The sequence below is a fragment of the Gopherus evgoodei genome, chromosome 2 (assembly GCF_007399415.2).
Source record: "Gopherus evgoodei ecotype Sinaloan lineage chromosome 2, rGopEvg1_v1.p, whole genome shotgun sequence".
Classification (NCBI taxonomy): domain Eukaryota; kingdom Metazoa; phylum Chordata; order Testudines; family Testudinidae; genus Gopherus; species Gopherus evgoodei.
Window position 1 is genome coordinate 214,373,112 of NC_044323.1, and position 22,072 is coordinate 214,395,183.

The 22,072-nt window shown below is 43.9% G+C and overlaps 2 protein-coding genes across 6 annotated transcripts in view; one reads left to right on the forward strand and one right to left on the reverse strand.

Moving 5' to 3' along the window:
- The first annotated feature begins 1,195 nt into the window (after positions 1–1,195).
- CABYR (calcium binding tyrosine phosphorylation regulated) lies at positions 1,196–12,597 on the forward strand. 2 transcript variants are annotated; one of them, XM_030552929.1, is made up of 6 exons: positions 1,196–1,223; positions 2,119–2,300; positions 2,409–2,462; positions 6,650–7,585; positions 9,687–9,839; positions 10,533–12,597. In XM_030552929.1, exons 2-5 carry the CDS (start codon positions 2,147–2,149, stop codon positions 9,833–9,835), a joined length of 1,293 nt encoding a protein of 430 aa, XP_030408789.1. In that variant the 5' UTR covers positions 1,196–1,223; positions 2,119–2,146; the 3' UTR covers positions 9,836–9,839; positions 10,533–12,597. The 2 variants fall into 2 exon arrangements, with proteins under 2 accessions (XP_030408789.1, XP_030408790.1); XM_030552930.1 differs by lacking the exons at positions 1,196–1,223; positions 10,533–12,597 and having other exon boundaries at positions 2,062–2,300; positions 9,687–10,070.
- Positions 12,015–22,072, reverse strand: part of OSBPL1A (oxysterol binding protein like 1A) — a 134,971-nt gene continuing 124,913 nt past the window's right edge. For 2 of the 4 annotated variants that reach the window (XM_030552926.1, XM_030552925.1), the window contains exons 26-29: positions 21,856–21,979; positions 19,944–20,034; positions 16,249–16,272; positions 12,015–13,183 (exon numbers count right to left, since the gene is read on the reverse strand). In XM_030552926.1, coding sequence (XP_030408786.1) covers positions 13,081–13,183; positions 16,249–16,272; positions 19,944–20,034; positions 21,856–21,979 — 342 coding nt within the window. In that variant the 3' untranslated portion in view covers positions 12,015–13,080. The remainder of the gene's footprint in view (positions 13,184–16,248; positions 16,273–19,943; positions 20,035–21,855; positions 21,980–22,072) is intronic. The other 2 variants (XM_030552928.1, XM_030552927.1) reach the window with 1 other exon arrangement.

Here is a 22,072-nt window from a genome sequence, read left to right on the forward strand (position 1 = left end):
AGGCAAGCCAGACCTGAACTCATACTATTCTGGGTCGTGTTTTGGACAGAGGCCCACCTAGAACCAGCACAAAGTGGAAAGTCTGATCAGGGTAGTGAAGGGTAGCACACCGATTACTCTGATTTTAGGGTTATGCTGACTTTGACAGTCTGCCATAGTCAAGGAAAGTGAAAGCTAGTGTAGCAAAATCTCCAATCTGTTTTAACTACTCCCCTCTCTTTTCTTCTTTCATATTCTGTTATAAGCAACGGAGATGAGAAACCTTGGTATGTTTAGTTTGTCAGATAAATAGTTTTTAATGTTCAAAGGTGAAGGCCTGAGTTATGTAGGAAAGCAGAGCTAATACAATCCTGGTTATTAGTCACTACTACAATTCAATCTTTGCAGCACGTCCTCCTGCTTACATGAAACCCTAAAAGCAGAGCAGGGACTAGGCATACGCAGACTAAGCTATTGCTTAGGGCTCAGAGCAAGGTAGGTGTGTGTGTGTGTGTTCATGTTCCTGCTTAGGACCCCCAATGGGCTAGCACCTGCTCTGCCTCAAAGCTCCAATGTAGAATCAAGAAAAAGCCTAGGGCAGAAGCTTCATCAAGGTGCGTTTTGTTGCTAGTTTTGAAATTTTGGCATTTCTGAAATTTTAAAAAATTAGAGTAAACTGGTGGGGACACTTTTATACTGGCATCAAAATGTAAAAAGCTTCCGACGCCAGACGTTTCCCACCTGGCTTCATGCAAGGAAAGCCTTAACCTCGAGTTTGGTTTGGGGGAGGTCAGTGCTCTATCAATCATTGGTTTTCAGACGGTATTTAGGTAACTCAGCCCCAGCCTGGTACCGACTGTGGAAAGGAAGGAAAAACGAAGCTTGGCCCAGTTTGTCAGTTTCTCCCAGCTGCCAAGAGTAAGGGAACCTGGCTCTGGGAGTAGCGGGCCAAGAAGCCGTCACCTGTGTCATGAAGCGAGCTGCTAACAGCTGGCGGGTCAACCCAAGCCGCCAGGGAAAGCGGTGGGACATCCCCGTTTCTCACTGGCTGTGAGCCAGCGGCGGCCACGCCCCTCTCCGTTGGTGACCACCCTGCCTGGGTAGGTGTGTGCGGAGAAGCCCTTGTGACATCACAAATGGAACTCCGTCACCTCCCCGGCCCCGCCCACCTATAAAAGGCCCCGCCTGCTGCGGACCCCTGTAGAGGAGGCTCTGGCAAGGGAGGCGGAGGAGGAAGCGCAAAGGTCTGGGCCGGAGCCGCTGCCTCTCGCCCCGGTTGATGGGGCTAAAGGGTGGAAGAAAAAGGGCTTCTCCGCAGAGGGCAAGACCCGCGCGGGGGGGCGGGGGCAGCACGGGCCAGGCAGCCCCGATTTCGCCCCTAGTTTGTTCCGTTCCCTTCCCGGGGACGGGGGTGCGTGTCCCAGCCGGAGCCCAAACCCCGGCGCAGGCAATGAGCCCCCCGCGCCAGAGATGCGGCGGAGCCCGTCCCGGCTGTGCGGGGCACTGCCTGGCCGAGCTGAGCCGGGCGTGGTGGCGACGAACCACGCCACCCCCGGGTACTGCGAGGAAGCGATTAGCTAATAATTAGGTGTAACACCGCCCCTTTCACCAGGGATCTCCCAGCCCTGCAGCGATGTCTGTGCTAGTCCCACTTTGCAGCCGGGGGAACCAAGGACAAGGTTTTAGCTCCGTGTCTTGTCTTGTAAAATCTGGATTTATACAATTAGTGGCTGAATGATGTTTAAAATAAGCAAATTTGAATTCTTAAACTTCTGTTTGGGGTTAAGAAAGTGGTGATGTCCCTGAGAGCTGGTGCTTTAATGGGAACTTGTTGACTTCATTTTGGGCAGTGGCTGAACGTTTCTGAGCCACACGTTTGAACGGTCATTGTGGGTGGGAAGAGGAGTGGGGAATCATCTGGGCATGTGAAAACTGCGAGGAAATTGACATTGTTGAACTAGTATATGTTGTTATAATGGACCAAAAACCCACTGCTAGTTCGTGGGTCTTGGGGACTGAGAAGGCCCAGGAGAAATCAGCATCATCTGCCATGGTGATAAAGCCTGGAAATAGACAGGTGTATTATGGGAACCCTAGCAGGATACACACAGTTACTTACTCAGATATTTTTCCTTGTAGTTGTGAGAGTGTAATTTACCTCCAGTTGATGAAGATGCATTCTTCAAAACCCAGGCTTGTTGTTCCATATGGCCTCAAGACTTTACTCGAGGGAGTGAGCAGAGCCGTTCTCAAAACCAGTCCAAGCAATATCACTGAGTTTGCAGCTCTCTACTTCAGAGAGCTAATTGCATTTAGAGAAGGTTTGTTCCTGCTTATATGCTGTGATCCAGATTCAGTACATTTGAAAAGCTGTGTTAGTGCAGAATGCTAATCAAACTGTCCATCTTAATTTATACTTTTACCTCCAGAAAATCCTAATTTGGATATAACAGACCTGGTTAGAGAATTTCATTTCACTAGAGGTAAGAAAGGTACCAAATGCTGCTCTTATTAAGCTACTATGTTTTAAAATACAGTATATTGTGATTATAAGATAAAGCATTCAAACCTACATGGTCATGAACAATCTCCTTTAAATGATCTTTTGACCATTTTCATTATTAATAGTAACAACATTATTTAGCACCTGTCATCACAATGTACCTTTACAAAGCATGGGCCTAATTCTATGAGCTGCCAAATGCCTTCCTTTGATGCCTCACAGGATGGGACTCTAAAGTACATACAGGAATCCCTGCAGTCAGACACCTTTGGTGCTGCAGATGGGTAGTGGGGAATACAGGCTCTCGTTTAGGGTCTCATCTACATAATTCTTGTTTTTGGCACTTGAAGTGCCATATTTCCATTTAGCAAAGAATTTCTCTGGCAGAGATTGTAACGTGGCTGTGTCACAAGGGGCCAAATCTCAGTTGTAGGGTACTAGCAGGTATTGCATTAGTGATGTCTTATTGACCTGGAGACCCATCCATCATCTGCTTGCATCATCTTGAACTGACATTTTGCTCACCCATTGACTCCATTATGACAGAGTCTTCTCCTCTCAGTTTGCTCATCCCTGCCCCTCCCCTTCTATCAGTTGCATGTGACCCTGCTGGAGTTGTGAAGGAGGTTGGTGGAAAGGTATTCAATTGGAGGCCACAAAAATAGCAGACTTTTCTCCTCCCAGCTGTTAGAGAAGGGGAAAGGATGCTTCTCAGAAGCTAAGAGTCTCTTTCGCCCCTCACCCCGCTTCAGTATTTTGTCATGATGCCACAGACCTGGACCAAGTCTCTGAGACTTGCAAGTTGTCTTTGTGATATCACTGATAGAGTTATGCAGAAAGTAAGGTTTGAAAATGCACCTGGCTCTAGCTAAAAGGACTCTAAAGCTATTGTGAGAATAAATTATTACTGGTTCAGTTTCTAAGAACTGACAGGAGACCAGGTGGTCCAGTGGCTAGATACCAGAGTAGGAATCTGGAGACTTGAGTGCTACCCCCTTGTCTGCTACAACTTTGGGACAGTCACTTTGCCTCTGTAGCTCTGCTTTCATGTCCTGTTCTGTCTTTTCAGACTGTAGGCCAGGGATCGGTAACCTTTCAGAAGTGGTGTGCCAAGTCTTTATTTATTCACTCTTAATTTAAGGTTTTGCGTGCCAATAATACATTTTAACATTTTTAGAATGTCTTTCTATAAAAGTCTAATAATATATAACTAAACTATTGTATGTAAAGTAAATAAGTTTTTTTAAATGTTTAAGAAGCTTCATTTAAAACTGAATGCCCCTGGGCTGGTGGCCAGGACGTGGGCAGAGTGCCACTGAAAATCAGCTCACGTGCCACCTTCGGCATGTGTGCCATAGGTTGCCTACCCCTGCTGTAGGCAATTTGGGTCAGGGATTGTTTCACTGTCTGTACAATAGTGCCTAACACACAGACCCCAATCTCAGTGGGAGCGTCTTGGTGCTATAGTAAAAACAAATAATAATGACTGACTGAAAGGTAAGAACAATGTAATTTATTAAGCAGTGTGCTGCACATCGGGACATTAAGTACAGGGAGAATGATCCTCAGCACCCTGATGCTGTGCCCTACACTGACTGCCTTTTGAGAGGATTAGTCAGCTATGCCCCAGCACAGAACAAATGCTCCTGGGAAGACAACAGGATGGGTGGTGGGGGAGGAAGGTGCTAAGGACACAAGGCAGCTGCTGTGCCTGGAGATATATTTGTAAGTGATCTACTATTGTTTCTGCAGCTGTGAAGGGAGCTTTCTGAGTGTGGTGCTGGGTTGTAAATGGTGTGTGCATTGAGAGAGACTGGGTTGCCAGTCACAGTGTATAATTTCAGAGTGAGTTTCTGCTATTAGGGCTTGTCTACATCAGAAAGTTGCAGCGCTGGTGAGGGAGTTACAGCGCTGCAACTTTGAAGGTGTACACATCTGCAGGGCACCACCAGCGCTGCAACTCCCTGTTTGCAGCGCTGGCCGTACTCCCGTTTTGTCTCGGGTGTAGAGGATCCAGCGCTGGTGATCCAGCGCTGGTAATCCAATGTAGACAGTTACCAGCGCTTTTCTTGACCTCCGTGGAACGAGGAAGCCTCTGGTAATTAAGCTGGTTTCCTTTCCCGGTTTGCTCTCTCGGTCCCGGAGCCACCCAGCAAACCGCAGGGAAGGAGACCTGCTTGCTCGGGGTTCCGGGACCGAGAGAGCAAACCGGGAAAAGAGACCAGCTTCGCCGCGGTTTGCTCTCGCGTTCCCGGAGCCACCCAGCAAACCGCAGGGAAGGAGACCTGCTTGCTCGGGGTTCCGGGACCGAGAGAGCAAACCGGGAACGCCGCGGTTTGCTCTCTCGGTCCCGGAGCCAGCCAGCAAACCGCAGGGAAGGAGACCTGCTTGCTCGGGGTTCCGGGACCGAGAGAGCAAACCGGGAAAGGAAACCAGCTTCGCCGCGGTTTGCTCTCTCGGTCCCGGAACCCCGAGCAAGCAGGTCTCCTTCCCTGCGGTTTGCTGGGTGGCTCCGGGACCGAGAGAGCAAACCGCGGCGTTCCCGGTTTGCTCTCTCGGTCTCGGAACCCCGAGCAAGCAGGTCTCCTTCCCTGCGGTTTGCTGGCTGGCTCCGGGACCGAGAGAGCAAACCGCGGCGTTCCCGGTTTGCTCTCTCGGTCCCGGAACCCCGAGCAAGCAGGTCTCCTTCCCTGCGGTTTGCTGGGTGGCTCCGGGACCGAGAGAGCAAACCGCGGCGTTCCCGGTTTGCTCTCTCGGTCTCGGAACCCCGAGCAAGCAGGTCTCCTTCCCTGCGGTTTGCTGGGTGGCTCCGGGACCGAGAGAGCAAACCGCGGCGTTCCCGGTTTGCTCTCTCGGTCCCGGAACCCCGAGCAAGCAGGTCTCCTTCCCTGCGGTTTGCTGGCTGGCTCCGGGACCGAGAGAGCAAACCGCGGGGAAGCTGGTTTCCTTTCCCGGTTTGCTCTCTCGTCCCGGAACCCCCCTTGAAGCCGCCCAACAGCGCTGCAGTGTGGCCACATCTAACACCACTTGCAGCGCTGGTTGCTGTAAGTGTGGCCACTCTGCAGCGCTGGCCCTATACAGCTGTACTAATACAGCTGTAACAACCAGCGCTGCAAAATTTTAGATGTAGACATGGCCTTAGAGTTTAAATTTGCTATGAATAGAGGGTTCTAGATTTATTGTCTCTCTTCTGCATTCCTGCTCCTTCCTCTGGAACCTCTGTGGCTGATCTTATCCACCCATGACATTAGGTACCATCTCACCACCAACTCAAGATCTACTTCTGTTTCCTGCAGTCTCCCACGCTCCTCCATTCTGTCTTATATCTACAGCTGCGCCATTTTTGCACAAGCAGTGGCCAACAGACTAAACACAATAAAAACAGAGCTCCTCCTCTTCTCTCCTTTTCATGTTTTTGGCCATGATACCCATGAAAACCCATGTTTTTCCTGTTTCTTTCCAAAATTCACCCCTCCATCTCTACTGCCAAAACCTTGCTCCGAGCCTCCCACTGACATATACACGCTACTTCTTTACGTAAGACCCAGGGGGCAGGGTTTATGCAAACACTCCAGTTTCATGGGATGTGTGATGTGTGTCTCCAACATATTTTGTATGAATCCAAAATGCTTTGATACCCTAGGTAGGTTCCAAAGGGAATGATACATTTCTCAGTTAAGCATTTGATTTGCTTTTTACTATTGACTATTTTTTTGCCTGCTATTTTTTTTTTTTTAATGCTGTGGGGAAGATAGTGGCTATGACGTGGGGGAAAGAGAGAGTTTAGCATTAGTAAAATTGTACATATCCTGCTCCATGACATTTAGCCTGTATGTTAACAGGCAAACAGAAATCCCATTTTAAACTGATGTACCTCGAATATAGAATGACCTGACAAATTCACTTTAAAGCAGGGGTAGTCAATTTTTTATGTCACGATCCAAATGTCAAGGCCAAAGGGCACTCAAGGTCCAGACTCCAGAGAAAATAATAAAAATAAATAAAAAAGATTTCAGGCTCAGTGCGAAGCCTCTGGTAGTCGGAATTAGGCCCGCCATCTGCCTATTGATTACCCCTGCTTTAAAGGCTTGATGAAGTGTTAACAGGCAGGTTGTGCAGAGATTATTGGAAGCACCTGCTAACTTACTGTCGTGCTCTTTTAATTAGTAGAGGGCTGGACTGATAGACTGCCAGAAAAGAGAGCTGACCTTGGAGACATAAGTGTAGTGTCTCCACTTTCCGAGGAACCAAAACGAAAGGAAAAATCCACAGACACAGAGGAGGACCAGTTGCACGAAGGCCCTGAACCTGAATACAGCAGCAAAACTACACAATACCCATCAACTCACTGTGAACTTGCGGAAAATGAACCATCCCCTACGGGACCTGAATCATCCCCTAAGGGACCTGAACTTGCCTATGTCCCAGCTGATCCTGCACAGCTCGCTGCACAGATGTTAGGTAACATTGATTCTGTTCATTCTATGAAGGATGTGGCAACAAGTGTGCAATCTTTACCTGAACTGTCTCTGAGCTCAGCGGACACAACAGCTGCACCAGTAGAAGGTGCTGCTGAAGACACTACACTTACCCCAGCTGCTGAGGGTTCTGCAGAGTCTGTAAGGTTGGAGTCAGCGGTTCAGAGTCAGGCCTCCATTGTCCTAGGGTCCTCCAGCAGTCAGGCTGAACAAGCAACAAGTGATGTAGATCAAGCTTCCTCAACCCCCTTGCAGGATGAACCACCACCACCTGCTCCTCCACCACCTCCTCCTAAAGATCCATTACAGGCTGTGCCTTCCCAAAGCGAAATTGAGGTTACATCAACCATTCAGGCTATGCCATTACATACTGACGATGAGCCCGCTACTGAAGGAGAGGTTCCACCTTACGTAGAGCAGTTCCCACAGCAAATAGTTATTCCCTTTTTAGAACAAGTAGCTTGTCTAATAGAAATTCAGCAGCCGCTAATGCCTTCGCTAAATGCAGGTCAGTTTACATGCACCAAGCTGTTAGATCCATCTGCAGATGATGCAGAATGTGACCCTGCAAGAATGGAAACGACAGCGCAAATGGCATCAGCTGAGCAAGGTTTTATTATGTCAGGTAAGAAAGTCGGATCTTAAAGAAAATTTCATATTCCAGGTTGACAATGCTGAAACTCAGCCGCTAAATTATTAAATGCAAGAACCTATGCCAGTGCAAAGCTATGGGAGAGATTGAACTTACTCGCTTTGGGGCACATAAGGAGCCTTGGTTTCCTCTGCAATCACCTGGCCCCAATGCACAGGTATTAGATCTCTCTGCAATTTGTTCCACAATGTGTGACTAATTCTGAGCAAGACCCATAACTGCTCTTGGATTAGTGTTGCCTGCATCAGAGGGAATGTGTGTTTACGAGTTCTTGCAAATTGATTCATTGTGGCATCAGAGGTGCAGACAGCACTTACTCCTGGAGCCAGAGTGGTATGTGGCACATACAAAAGGTATATGGTGGTGTTTTGCCTTTGAGCAGCCCTGAAAGAGTCTTGCTGAAAGTGAGCCACACAGTTTGAGGCAATGGCAGAGATTTTAGATGTAATATGTGTGTCTTGTGGCTGAGGAAGGGTGATGGGGGTGGCCAGAACTTTGAATGCGGCCTCACTTTGAAAGATTTAAATCCTAGCCATTGCATTAACATAGTTTTTGCATTTAAAAAAGAAATGGTGGTGGTTGCCTGCACTGTCCTGTTCTGCAGATGGGCTGAGGTGGGTGGACAAGGCACTTAGCAGGGGGTTCTGCAGATGGGAAGAGGGCCTGGCACTTGTCTTCCTGGTGAAGTGCCACTGGAACAAAATCCTCGCCTGACAAGTACCCTAGGCAGACTCTCCTCCCAGCTGCAAACCCACTCTTTCCATCCTCTCTGACAAGTGCCAAGCCCACCCACTGCTCCCAGCTGGAGAATCCCTTCTGTGTCCCCTTCTCCAGTGAGAAGTGCCTGCCTGACTCCCCCTGCTACTGCAGAACCCCTCCTGAGCCCCTTCCAGGCCCCAGGAAAGGTAGAGGTGTTAAGACATATCAAAGCATGTTACCGAACTACTTTGTCAAGCAACACCAAGGGATTTGCATGGCTGAAACGAAGGAATAACAATGTCAATAGCATGTGGCAGTGGTGCTGCAGTTATGGTTGGAGGCAGCCTGCTTGTTCCAATCCCTGTTCAGGTGTCGATAAACTCTCTTGAAAACATTGGCTTTAAAATGTAAGCTCCCACAGTACTTTGTGTGGCAGCTAAATAGAAATTGCTGCCTAACTTTGGATGTCCAGCTGTAAAAATATTACCCTGAATCCAGATGCATTTTTGTGTTTGGTTTTAATAAACCAAAACATTTAAGTAAGTTTTGACAACTGACTTTTGGGTGGGGGGCAGACTATCCCAATTCCCCTTGTGCTGGTCATTCAGAATCTCTCAGGCTTGGCAGCCTAAAAGGAAGATGTCTATAAGCAACCGAAAAGTGGGACTTAGAACAAGAAGAGTTATGGTCTCTTTGGCCATAACTCCAGCACCAATTCTGCCGCTGTTCTTTTCACTTCAGCTGTGCAAAAATCCCCATCTTCTCTAACATGCTTTCTTATGGCATACGTAAGTATAGGCATGTTATATGTAAGAGTCTGCAATATGATTGCAATTCATAGCTCCTGATACCAGCAATTTTTTAAATTTTTATTTTATAGCAATGGCAACAACTGAAGCAGGACAACCACCACCATATTCTAATGTGTGGACTCTCTATTGTCTAACTGATTTGAGCCAACAAGGTCGAAAGTCACCACCACCCCTTCCTCCTGCTGGAACTGGTGCTCCTTATCCCCAAGCAACCCTCTATATATCTAGTGGGAAGGAGCAACCACCATTCCTACAACAACAGCTGACACCACAAGGTCCACCACCACAAGTATCCTCTCCAACTTATGTGATGATGGAAGAAGGCAAGAGGGGAAATGCACCACCTTTCATTTTAGTGGGCTCTACAGTTCAGAATGTACAGGACTGGAAGTCTATTCCTGGCCATGCTGTCCTTACACAGCATGACACAAGTGCTGTGAGGCGATTCACTACAGTACCCGTACCAGTTGCCAGGCCAGCAGATCTGAAAATGGCCACTCCAAACCCCAATTCTAATTCTGCACAAGAAACTGCTAGACCACCAACCCCCGTTTTTCTTTCAGTTGCCATACCCTTAGACGAGGTAATGTCTGCAAAGAGGGGCTCAGCAGCTGGTGATAAACAAGCAGGCATAAATCCCTTTGCAGGAAGCTATGGTATAGCAGGAGAGATTACATTTACTTCTGCCCCGGTCCGCAGAGCAGACTCGTGAGAAGGTAGGCAGTTTCATATTGTGCTCGTGTCTGCTAGGGGCTTAAGTTTTTGAACTTGGATGCTTGAAGTTAGGCTCCCAAACTGTAGCCTGGATTTGAGCTGCTGAGGACATAACTTCTACTGAACCTAAGCTTGCTGGGCTTTGGCTACCATTCTAGCCATTTGTGTATTTGACTTGAAGCTGGTTTGACAGTGGTTGGGACAGCCTAATTCCTCCTCTCATTCCGATGCACTAGTGTTGAGCGACTCTACCTGGCATACAGAGCAAACACTCACTACTTTCATTTAGGGGATGAAGGCTCAGTATGACTTCTGATTTTAGATAAAACTACTTGCTCCAGGAAAGTTTGGAGCTGGTTTCTCCTCTACTTGGCATTTGCAACTTGAGTTGGTTTGAATTGCTATTTTCATCCTCTGCCAGATGTTCGAAATGGGAAATCAAAGCAGCAGGCAAATGCACTGTAGATTTATATCCCAGGTTACTGTGCATGGTACATGAAAGTATAAATTGTAGCTTGAAGACATAGCACTCCCAGCATCCTGGATCCTGCTTATACCTATTTCACAACTGCCTCCTGTGGACTGGTAGTCAACATCCCACCTTTTGGAAAGGGTGTTGAGGGTTTGGGAGGCAGGGGGGAAGAACAACAAATGTAATGCTTTCTGTACTTAACCAAATTCTTCTTCTTTAACAGGTTGAGGAGATGTCGTCATGTGAACACCCCAGGATGGAAATCTGCATCTTAAAATAAATTAACTTAATACAAGCACTCAAAACTAATACAATCCATTAGAATGCCTTTTTGTATTCTGCCAAGGGTCTGGAAATGCAAACAGATTATTGAAGATAAGTATATAATGAAGCATCCATGGGGGGGAACCACCAGCAGCACAGGCAATAACCAAAAACAAAACCAAATGCCTCTGCTCCTGAGGGGAAGTAGTGTCTGAGCCCTCTTAGAGACATTTAGTTAATAGACAAGTTGATCATGTAGTATTGTGTAAACATACATCCATAAAAAACCCTCAATTTCACATTAGTTCCACACAATCCCTTTCCAGCATAGGTCACTTCTTATGCAACAGATCTCGTTAAGCAATGTCCTTATACTTGGAATGTCCCAAAACAAGAAATTATAAGTGAGGTGGTCAATGAGATTAAGGGTAAAAAAATTTCACTAAAAACAGATGGCAGATGCTGTCCTGTACCACAGAAGAAGCCAGTGCTCTAGGAGTTTAAAACCCATTCTAATGGACCTTAGAGTTGCTATGGAAAACACTGTAGTTTTGCTATAGCTTTGGAGCCTCAAGTTTATTTCAGTCTGTCAACGGTCACTGAGGTTGGGGGGTGGTAGCATCTTCTCTAAACACTTGAAATCCCCCAGAAATGACAATTTTAATTATCCAGTGGAAATTGCTTAGTGTCTGTCTGCATCTATTCTCTTAAGAGCCCTAGTCTTTACTCCTTATGAGTTCCCTGGTGATTGCTCCTTCTCTTGACCTGTTTCCTACTTAGAAAAAGAAAAGCAGGTACCATCTCCTCTGTCCCAGCTTGAAAATAAAGGAAATCACTAGGAGATAGGCTTTTGAGTTGATATCTGCTTCTGGAGAAGAAACTTACCTGGGAGGCATATGCCACTCAATGCTTCCTTCTCTATTTCTATCCAGTAATCTCTTCAAACAATTATTTGGAACAGAATCCTTTCCCTGGAACTTAATGGGTTTCAAACCCCAGTAGGTCAGTGTTTGAGCCAGTGGACTGCACCCCAAGGGTGTGTCACAAGGCTGGTAGAGTGGGGGATGATTGTAATAAATCTTTAGTATCTCCCAAGTGAGGCGCAAAAAAAAAAAAGTTTCTAGACTCATTTCAGGATAGTAAAACCCTTCAAAAGTTTGAGACATCAACTTTAGTAGAACAGATTACTTGCAGTGATGCATGAGACACCAGTGTGATTCAGCCTCTGTAGTTAGAAAGCTTCTTCCTTGTTTGCTGAGTACAGTTCTTCCAGGGAAACCACTGTGTGACATACTTTATGAACACAGAACTGCAAGCTTTCAGACAACATCAGCTAAAAGCCACACGCAGCAGGATGACTTTATAGGTGCAAAGGCATCTGCCTGGATCAGCTGATGCAACCCCTAGTATTAAAAAAAAATGAATCTGAGAAATCAGAGCATTGAAACATTTGAAAGCCTTTATTGAGTAGCAATTAATGTAATTAACACTAGCTTCCAGACAGCAATTAAAATAGTATACAAAGAGCAGCTGCAAGCTCTGTACCCCAGGTCTGTATAAATATGTATTTCCATAAGATTTAATGCACCCCAATTAAAGGGGTAAAGCTGGTGTGTACAGCAGTCTCCATACAGGTGCCCTACTGACTCCAAACTACACTCTCTAGAAGGAAGTCTTGTGCATTTGTACAGTGCATACACAGGTGCAGTTTAATTTCTCCAGTAGTTATGTTCTACTGGGTCCTGATTTTTAAAAAGTTTTTGCAATTGTACAACGATGGTGCCAAGCACCTATAGTTTCTAGTGCAGTAAACAGATTTTTTTTAAACCTCTTACTAGTATTCAGTTCAGATTAAACTTTTAAATGGCTCTTAATTCCTTAACAAAATGAGGCTGGTAACAAAACATGAAAGAACAAATTCAAAACACTGCACTAAACATGGAATAAATACTTTGAGTAATGTTACCAGTGTAACCTACAGCATGAATATTGGGGGGGGGGATAATAGTTCTGGAATCACTGACCAGAATCAGGATTCTTGAGAGAGTTATTTTCATAGAAAGCCATCTTATGAAAGTTAAGTAAGTCTTTACAAAAATAATTTGCCCTCTCCTAGCTTCAAGCACAGAATAGTGCAATTCATACCTGTGCTTTTAAACATCTCTGCCACAATAAATCCACGCCAAAGGGCTGTTGTGCCAGCATAATCATTAAAAGAAAGGATTCATAGAACACCTTCAAATGTTCTATTTGCTATCCACCGAGACTTAACAGATGTATTCAGCAAATATGACAGCACTAACCCATCAGAAAAATGACAGCTCTGAGCAGTTCTGTCCACGTTCCCCTCTGCATAGACTTTCAGATCTGTACCACCATATTTACTGCAGGAGATGCTTAATATACTGTTCAGTAACTTGTCAGTTTTTCCAAGAGATGAGTAGAAACAAGGAAAATTAAAAAGATTAAGACTTAATTTGCATTAGTCATGGGCTCCCTTTGACATTTTAATAAATATCAGGTAAATTAAAGTAGTTTCTGTCCCAGTAGTTGCCAGAGTAAAGCCAGTCCTGTGCACCAGTGTAGGGATTGGGACCTTGATGGAACCACCTGTAAGAGAGGACAGGATGGCTATGAGGAGACTAGAACACATTTCAGTGTAACAAAGTTCAAAGCTGCTTTGGTGCATCTTTCATGTTTGTTTTCAAAACTAGTCTACTGAGAATTCGGTGCTGCATCCTGCACTGTTTTAAGTCTGTTCAGACTGTCTTGATTTGCTAGACTTCTCTTACAATCCCAGAATAGTTTCTGACTGAAATCCATGTGGATATGTTGTAATGAGTAGGTAGTAGAGATTGTTGTACAAGAAACAATTTACTTCAAAGCAGTTTTGAAGCAGCCATTTTTGGCATGAATTTAAGACCAATTTATTCGCATCCTTGTGTAATACACTGCATTTCTGAAAGCAGAAGTCTATTATTTCACCAGCATTCTGATTTCCCCAAGATTTTGAAACCAGTATTTTGGTAAGTGTCAAATACCACAGCTCACAATAATGGGGATTGGTGATTTGCTTCCCAACAGCAATACAGCGCTCTGGAGGGAACACATCATACAGAACAGTTCCAGCAAGTTTTCTGCATAGTTATAAAATACATGTGAGGCATACACTGTAGAGCATGAGATTGGTTCCATTTGCATCAAGTTATTTTCACGCTTTCTGGTAGATGCTGCTTGCCTGTTGCCAGAAATACTATAATTTCACTTATTATTCAAGTCTGCAAATGTTTCCAGCTCTACAGTATATACACAAACAGTGATAGTTACACATTTGTAAGGTCAGATGTACTAAGGAGCCACACTATTGGTAAGTATGCTTCTGATGTAGCATGGAGTCCCCTTTTATGGCTTGAGTGTCAGTAACTCTGCTCCCCTCACCCCAGCAATGCTACATGATAAGATACCTAATGGTATGTGTTCCTTTGTACATTATACATCAAGAAGCACATCTTACCACAGCCCAGATAAGTCTGAGGTATTCCCTCCAATACAAACACCCCTATTAACATAACGTGCAATATGTCAACCTTCTCCCCAGTCTTTACTCACTTTCAGATCTGTGCCCAGTTAGTCATCTCTGCGTCACACCAACACATTACACAGCACCAGCCCTCAGAAAGGTGAACTAGATTTTGTTCTTAAAATCTGCACGCTGTATTTGCCAAATAAACAATGATCACAGCATCTGAGTTCACCTGCTGTAAACTGCTTTATGGTTAACATCTCAGCTTCCTTTCAGAGCTTAATTCACCACCGAACAATCCTTGCTTTGTATACGGCACTGCAATTAACACTGTCTCAAGCATGAGAGACTATTCAGGATCACCATAAGGTTTCAGAAAGATTTAATAAAATGGAAGTTTAGCATATTGGGTTCGTTTGGTAATTAAATGTTGCCTTTTAAAAAACAGGCTGGTAGGGTTTTATATTTATATACACAGTGCATTCTATCATGGAATATAGTCTGTTACATAATAACGTGAGGTTGTGAACTGTAGCATGGATTAAAAAAATGTAAAAACCTGTCCAAGTATTTAAATCATTCTTATCCTGTGCCAAGTACACCTCTACCCTGATATAACGCGACCCAATATAACACAAAACAAATTTGGATAGAACGCGGTGAAGCCGCACTCCAGAGTGGGGGGCCCAGGCCTGCGCACTCCAGTGGATCAAAGCAAGTTCAATATAACCCGGTTTCACCTATAACGTGGTAAGATTTTTTAGCTCCCGAGGACAGCGTTGGATCAGGGTGGAGGTGTATTAGTTAAGGTGAGCAGGAAGGACTGTGGAAGATGCAGCAAAACTGTTGCACGACTTGTATCTGATCTACTACTAGTTCACACATTTCAAGACCACAAGGGACCACTGTGTTCCTTTAGTCTGATCTCCTGTATGGAACAGGCCATAGAAATGCCCCAATACAATACCTAGAGCAGATCTTTTAGAAAGACATTCACTCAATTTAAAAATTGCCAGTGATTGAGAATTCACTGTGGCCCTTGTTAAGCTGTTCCAATGATTAATTACCCTTCCTGTTAAAAATGTACACCTTATTTCCAGTGGGTGGTGCTGTAGAAGCAAAATTTAGCTTACTGGGAATAGTGTTGTTAGAGTTCATGCACGCAATGAAGTTAGTATGGGGGTGGGGTGGGTAAAGGTTGAAAAGGATAGAGAGTATACCAGATCAACCACTACCTTACAGCGATTGGAGGAGAGGAGAGCACAAATATTGCTTGCAACAGCATAGGTGTTCATTGTGTTTTAGTGAAAGACAAGGTCCCTGTGCCAGGGAGCTCAATACAGTCTTTAGACCATTGGCCAAGATTTTCAGAAGTGGACTAGTGACTTTGGGTGCTCTATTTGCTACCTGCTTTTCCAGAAACAAACCAACTCTCTGATGTCGGGCCCCTTTTAAGGTGTCTCAAACTAGGCACCCAAAAATCACTAGACCTTGTGAAAATCCTGCCCATTATGAAAATAGTAGACCAAAAGGATAGGGATCTTGCCCTAAGAAGTGCACTTACGTAGTTAATGATGGTTGCAGACATAAAACTATGTATTCCCTAAACAGAGGATCTAACATTCCTGGAAATATGTAGAAGGGTTCATCTCAAAATATGGATTGTTTTCTGCATAATTTTCTTAAATGGAGAGACCATAAAGCAATCTAGCTTTCTATGACTATACCTTGCCATCGTCCAACAGATGGTTTCTAGATCCTAGCAATCTTTGAAAAAATTTCCCCCCGTTTTTTTATTTCAAGTAAACTGACAAATTCCTGATATAGAATGAGAATGGGGAAAGTGATAGGAAGGGTCTCAAATGCAAGCAGTGCCTACCTATTGCAATTTGTATACTGATAGTAATTGTTAAGGTAAGGAAACCTAGAATACACACTGGATTATTCACAGTCAATGAAACAAATAAGCCCTGGCATTCTGACAAGGGAGAGGAGACCAAGTGTGTCCAGAACTTCACCATATATTAACTCAGAAGAATTACAAAAACATTGTTCTATGCTTGTCTCAGGGCAAACCAAGCCAAGCACTTCGAGAAAGCAAGCAAAAAGTGGGGATGGGGTGAGGAGAGAAGGAAATCAGACAAGTCCAAACCTGGGACCCAAGGCTGTCAGATGACTTCAGTTGGAAAAGGGGAAAAAATGCAACTCAAAGTTACTACTAGACATTCTGTGTAAAACAAACAGTATGATTAAGTGGCTTTACCACTCAGAATGTGGGTGTGCGGAAGCACTGGGTTTGCTGACCAGTGGAGAGTTCTCAAAAAGATACTACATCTAGACCCAACCCCAGAGGCTATGTGGCACTCCAGAAACATGGAGCGGCACCATTACAACACTTGTCTTGGAATAAGATCATTAAACATTTCTCAAAGGATGGAATACAGCCCAGCACACCCAACTGTGTGCTAGTTAGCTCAATTTCTGGTAAAAAGAAATAGGATGATGAGCCTCACGAGTCTGGTGCAGAGCCTACTGGAAACTTTCAGCTAGATTTTTCTAGCCTAAATTCCAAAGAACAATTGCCTGTGTCAGAGTAGAGCGATACTGGCTTGCTAAAGGGTAGGAATGACAGTAAGAGGTTCAGCAAAGATATACTCAGGAAGGTTCATTCCCCACTGACTTTTCTGAATCATGTTGCAAATTCTTTACTCTCTTAATTCCTTTTTCCCCCACGGGGTGGGGATTTAAATCCTCTCATCCTATTGCTTCCCAGGTTCCCTCACTCACGTTTCTTTTGCTGTGCTGTTTTGCACTACTGTCAAATCCCAGTATTGAGTGCAAAACTAATGAGAGATTTGAAAACAACTGCAAAATAAGTTGTTCATGCACAAGACAAACGGGTGTTCAATGGCAGGGAATGACTGGAAATAAAAATAAGCTGACTGAAATGGGGAATAGGGAAAGTTTGCAGTGGGCTTAGTTTTTGGGTTCATATTCCTGTAGCTGGACTTCAGCTGTCCACCCTACACCTTAGATACACCTTCCTTGACATCAGAAGAAAGGCTAGAATAGTGGCTGTGGACCGCTGAGGGCCACAGTGGAACTTCCAATTCCAGTCATTACATCAAAGGGGGAATGCTATTGGACACTGGAGGGGTCGTGGGGGAGGGTGGAGAGGAGGAAGTACAGGGAGGACAAGAAGATTGTTAGTGTATAGGAATCCTACCACAGAGAGGAAATTCCTCCCCACTGCCAGAGTATTTCTGGTTTATAGAAACAAGCACTTAGTTCTCGGCAACAAACAACCAGCAGGTTTACTATCCCAGGTCTTCAAGTCTGAAAGTAGAGGTGAATTGCAGATACTGAGGAGCCTCATTATACTTCATGCTGCAGTGCTTTTGAAGCTGGCATCAGTTTTCAAATTCCAGGGGGTGACAGGCACTTTAATCTTCTAATCCAGAAGGACGGGAGCTGCTCAAAGCCTGATAAGACTAACTATACCAGTCACCTGACTGGTGGTGAAGTATTGGCACAGCACAGCAGGTGGCAGGTGCCCCTTCAAATTATCTGTAAAGTGGCCCTGAGTTACCACAGCACTTCGTGGAAGTTACTCTCCTGAAACACTATCAAACAAAGCTGAAGCATTTCAGGGAACTGCATGGTATTGCCAAAGCTTTTTAATGGCTTCCTAGACTCACGCATGAAGAACATGGAATAGCACTTACATCCTTACTGCAATGTGTATTTTTAAAAAAAAAAATGCTGATGAATTGAGGAGAAACAGGAGACAGTGCACAACATTATGACTTTGTAGCATGTGTTGACTGAGTCCAGAGATAAAAATGTGCTTTTATTTTTTGCTTTGAAGACATCTTATGTGGGTTTCAATTCTTATCTTGCTCAGTCATTAGTAGACTCATCTAATTCCAGATGGCAGCTGTGACCCTTCTAGTAAAAGGGTGTCCTGTACAGTGCCATGTAGCCTTTTTTTTTTTTTTTAAAAGGCTCTAACTATCTAGATGAAGAGTAGGATACATTCTCAGTCCTGGAGAGGGAAGGAATTTGGGGGGTTTGCAGAACTGGAGCCCCATTTTACTAATTTATAAAAAGATTCTAACAACTTGCAACTAAGTTTAGTTGGCAACAGGAAGCCTATGTGAAATTCTGGAGAGAAGAGCGAGTCTGTGGGTGGCACTTAGACTCCGTGCTCTCTACTACATTATGGTTAATGTGCAACCCCAAAAAGATAAGAGAAAGTCAAATGGATAAATAAATGCTCCAATGCCCTTCTGCTTTCCCATATCACCTACCTACAGCAGGGTGGCGGTAAGTTATTGGACTCAAGGGTTTTAATGTCAAATGCTGGGAGCCCAAGTATCCTTATGAGGGACCTATGTATTATGTAGGTCACAGAACTCAGTGAAACTATTAAAATTTAAATTTAGAAACAGAAGGCTTAAGATTTCAATTATTACAATCTGTCTGTATAACAGAACCTAAAAGACACTGGGAGAGCAAGGAGAACCAGCAGAACACTTTCTAAAGCTGCAAAGAATCCTGTGGCACCTTATAGACTAGCAGACGTTTTGGAGCACCAAAACATCTGTTAGTCTATAAGGTACCACAGGATTCTTTGCTGCTTTTACAGATCCAGACTAACATGCCTACCACTCTGATACTTTCTAAAGCTGTTCTTTATTCAGTGAGGAATTCAAGAGCACGTGTATATGGAGTTAGACTGCTTAAAATCCACTTCAGTAACCTAAGTTAGAAAAAATCTAGCAGAATGACAGATCTTGACAGACAGAACTTCAAGTCTCAAAGCTTTGTTTATATAATCTGCATAATTTGCTCACAAATTGTGATAAGGTTTTATGGTCATGCATCTACTATTGACACAGGCTTATGCCTTCAAAATGCTTGGCTTTCTGGGAGGACACACAAGGTCGGGAGAGACTGTTAACAAGAAAACTTTAAGGTCACACAAACAGTTCAACACCTAGGAATCATGGCCACCATGGGTTGAAAACTGTTTCTTGAGGTGGTGGGATGGAAAAGAGTTACAAAATCTAAGCTCTCACTTAGAATTTTTTCCCAGCCCTTCTAGTTGTGAAGTTAGCTAGATCATAAACAGCTGCAATAGTCAGGTACATGGACCAGGCAGCATACTGCACCAGCTTGCAGGAAGCAAAACCGATCATAGGCTGTATAATGTGAGTAGTGTTTTAAATAGATATGCTTGATTGCTTTCTAATATAGTCCAAAAGGAAAAAATCCTTTGGTTAGTTTTTGGTACCACAGGAATAAAAGTGGGTGGTTTTAGGGAGTCATGGGTGTGAAGATACATAACAATAGTTAACTGGAAGAATCATTAAAAAAAGATAGGAGCTCCCTTCTCTCTGGGGCCAAGCACATTGTCTCCTCTGCTATTTTCATCTACAGATAGTGTAAGGCGATCAAATCAAACCAGAATCTCTTCTATTGTATGGCAGAGCATGTGTGTATTGGTCAGTTGTACAGCATCACAGACTGCACGTGTCACAGTGAGCGGGTGTCAGTGACAACAGCTGTGTTCTTGACAGAACAAGTGATGCTTAGGAGGCATGACAGGCTGTTTAGAGATGGGGGAGGGGGATGTTAAGTAAGAAAATGAAACAGGGCTGATGTTGTAGTGAGCCCTGGACATTCCTCACTAAACCAGGCATGACAAATACTCTGATCAAAATCTCAAATAGGATAGTAATAGCAGAGCAGGAGTGGTCATCAACTCTTCTGGTGATTGAGAATAACCTGTGCGTGGACAGACACCTAATCTGAACAGCCAAGAACTTTATCAAATGCACCGACCTTGTTTTCCAGTCTTCCTCTGACTTGGACCGGTTTTTGCGGACAGCCCTTTGTTTCTCTTCTAGCCTTTTTTTCTCTTCACTAGCTATATCTGAAAAGGAACAAAAGTTGGAAAAAAAATAAAAATCTTAGTTTCCTGATCACTTTTATTGAAGTCCCTGTTAAACTGAAGACTCAACTTGTTTCCAACACTAATTTTGTTAGATCATGCCAGTTTTAAAAGCCTCCTTTAAAGAGCAGACCCAGCAAAGCAGAGAGGCAAGATTATGAGCAGCATTTCTGTTTTAGAAGTAAGGCCAACTAGAAGACAAGCTCTACCAGTCAGACTGATCAATCAAAGACAGGTCTCAGTGTACGCCCAAACTGTGGGTTGAGCCAGAACTTAAGGAACCTGAGAATTTGTTGCAGTTCTTGAGAAGAGGGGCTTTAAGATTCCCTTCAGAAGAGAAAATCGTTACATTACTGGACTGGATTAAGACCTGGATTCAATCCCCACCTGCGCCACAAATTTGTGTGACCTCTGTCAAGTTGCTTCGTATTTGGGACTCAACGCACCATGACAGAGACAATCTTCAAATGATCAGAGTTTAAAATTGTTACCAAAGTGATTCTCCTGATTTACAGCCTCTCTAATTTCTCCAGCTCCACTGGCTTATCGCAGCGCTCAGCGTGTGGCAGTATGACTGCTGGGCAGAAACAGATATACCACCACTACACAGCTTGCAGATATTGATAGATCACTGAATGTTAGTGCATTCCGTAAATTAAGAATGTAATACTAAATACTTTGGGTAAATAAGGATGAAACACAGTATGAGTCACTTTCACTAGTCACAGAATAATCCAATTTACAGGGAAAGGTAAAGACTGATCAGACTGGTCAAAGGAAGCAACTTCTCTACAGTATATTTTAAAAAGCCTCAAAAGATCTCATTGCCGAACTTTGAGAACTCCTCAGTACCACAGCATCATAATGCCCAGCTACTCTTTAATTCATTGATCTGAAAGTGCTTAAAGCAAGTGAAAAGGTGTTAGCCCCATTTTACAGGTGCACAGATAGAGGCACAGAGGTGAAGTAACTTTCCTGGGGTCACCCTCCAGGCCAGAGACACAACTGGGAATATAACCCAAGTCTTTAGTCCCTGAGTTCCATCCTCCAGGTCATGCTGCTTTCATATAAACAAGTGTCACAAATCAGAGCATCGAGCACCAAACCCACTATAGAAAAAAAGCCAGTAAACACTGCACTGACACCATGGCGATAGGCATCTTAGACATTTCTAGATTAAGAGACACATGCAATTTGTACTAGTTAAACAGACTTTTAGAGGAATTGCTTTTCCTCCTAATGAAGTCTATTTTTTTCCTCACCCTTTTCCTGTGAATAATTTTAAAGTGAGCATGCACTTCTTTTGAGGGGGGAAACTTAACTTCAGTAGTTTCAATCACATTACTGAAATTGGTATTTTGGATTGGTTGATGTAATGAAAGAATATTTTTGAGTGGAATAATGAAAGGACTTTGCCATGACTAGAACTTGCCGCTGTACAAACTTCACAACTTTGCTACTGCCCTTCATAAAAGGTCCAATTAAAAAGCTTGACAAGGCAGCATTCTGTGCCTTCTATCTGGCCTCAGTCTCTTCACTCTAATTTAACAATAAAAAAGTGTAATGCTTAGAATGGCGGTATGGGTAACATGCCTGGCATAAAGCTTATACATTTAAACATTTTCACTCACCCCTACAAGGATATATTTCAAAGGTATGTTCTACCATCAAAAAAAGAGAAAAGCTTATCTGTAAAGATGGCTTGTTATTGCTTAAGGTAGTATCTGTAACCTTTCGGTTGGAGTTCCCATGAGTCTTTCAACTTTGACAAGTTATTCTGTTTTATTTTTTAAAAAAAATCACCTATTTCACCATTTTCCATCGCTCTTATATCTGGCCGTAACCGGCAGTCAGTTTTAGGAACAACACTCTCCATTTCTTTATCCAATTCATTCAAAGCCATAGCAAAGCTAGTAAAGTTGTACATCTGAAAGAGACAAACAAAAATTAAAGAATCACTTTATGAAAAAGTTTTGGCTGCTAAGAGTCTTCACTTATAAAAAGAGACCTTTTCAAAAAT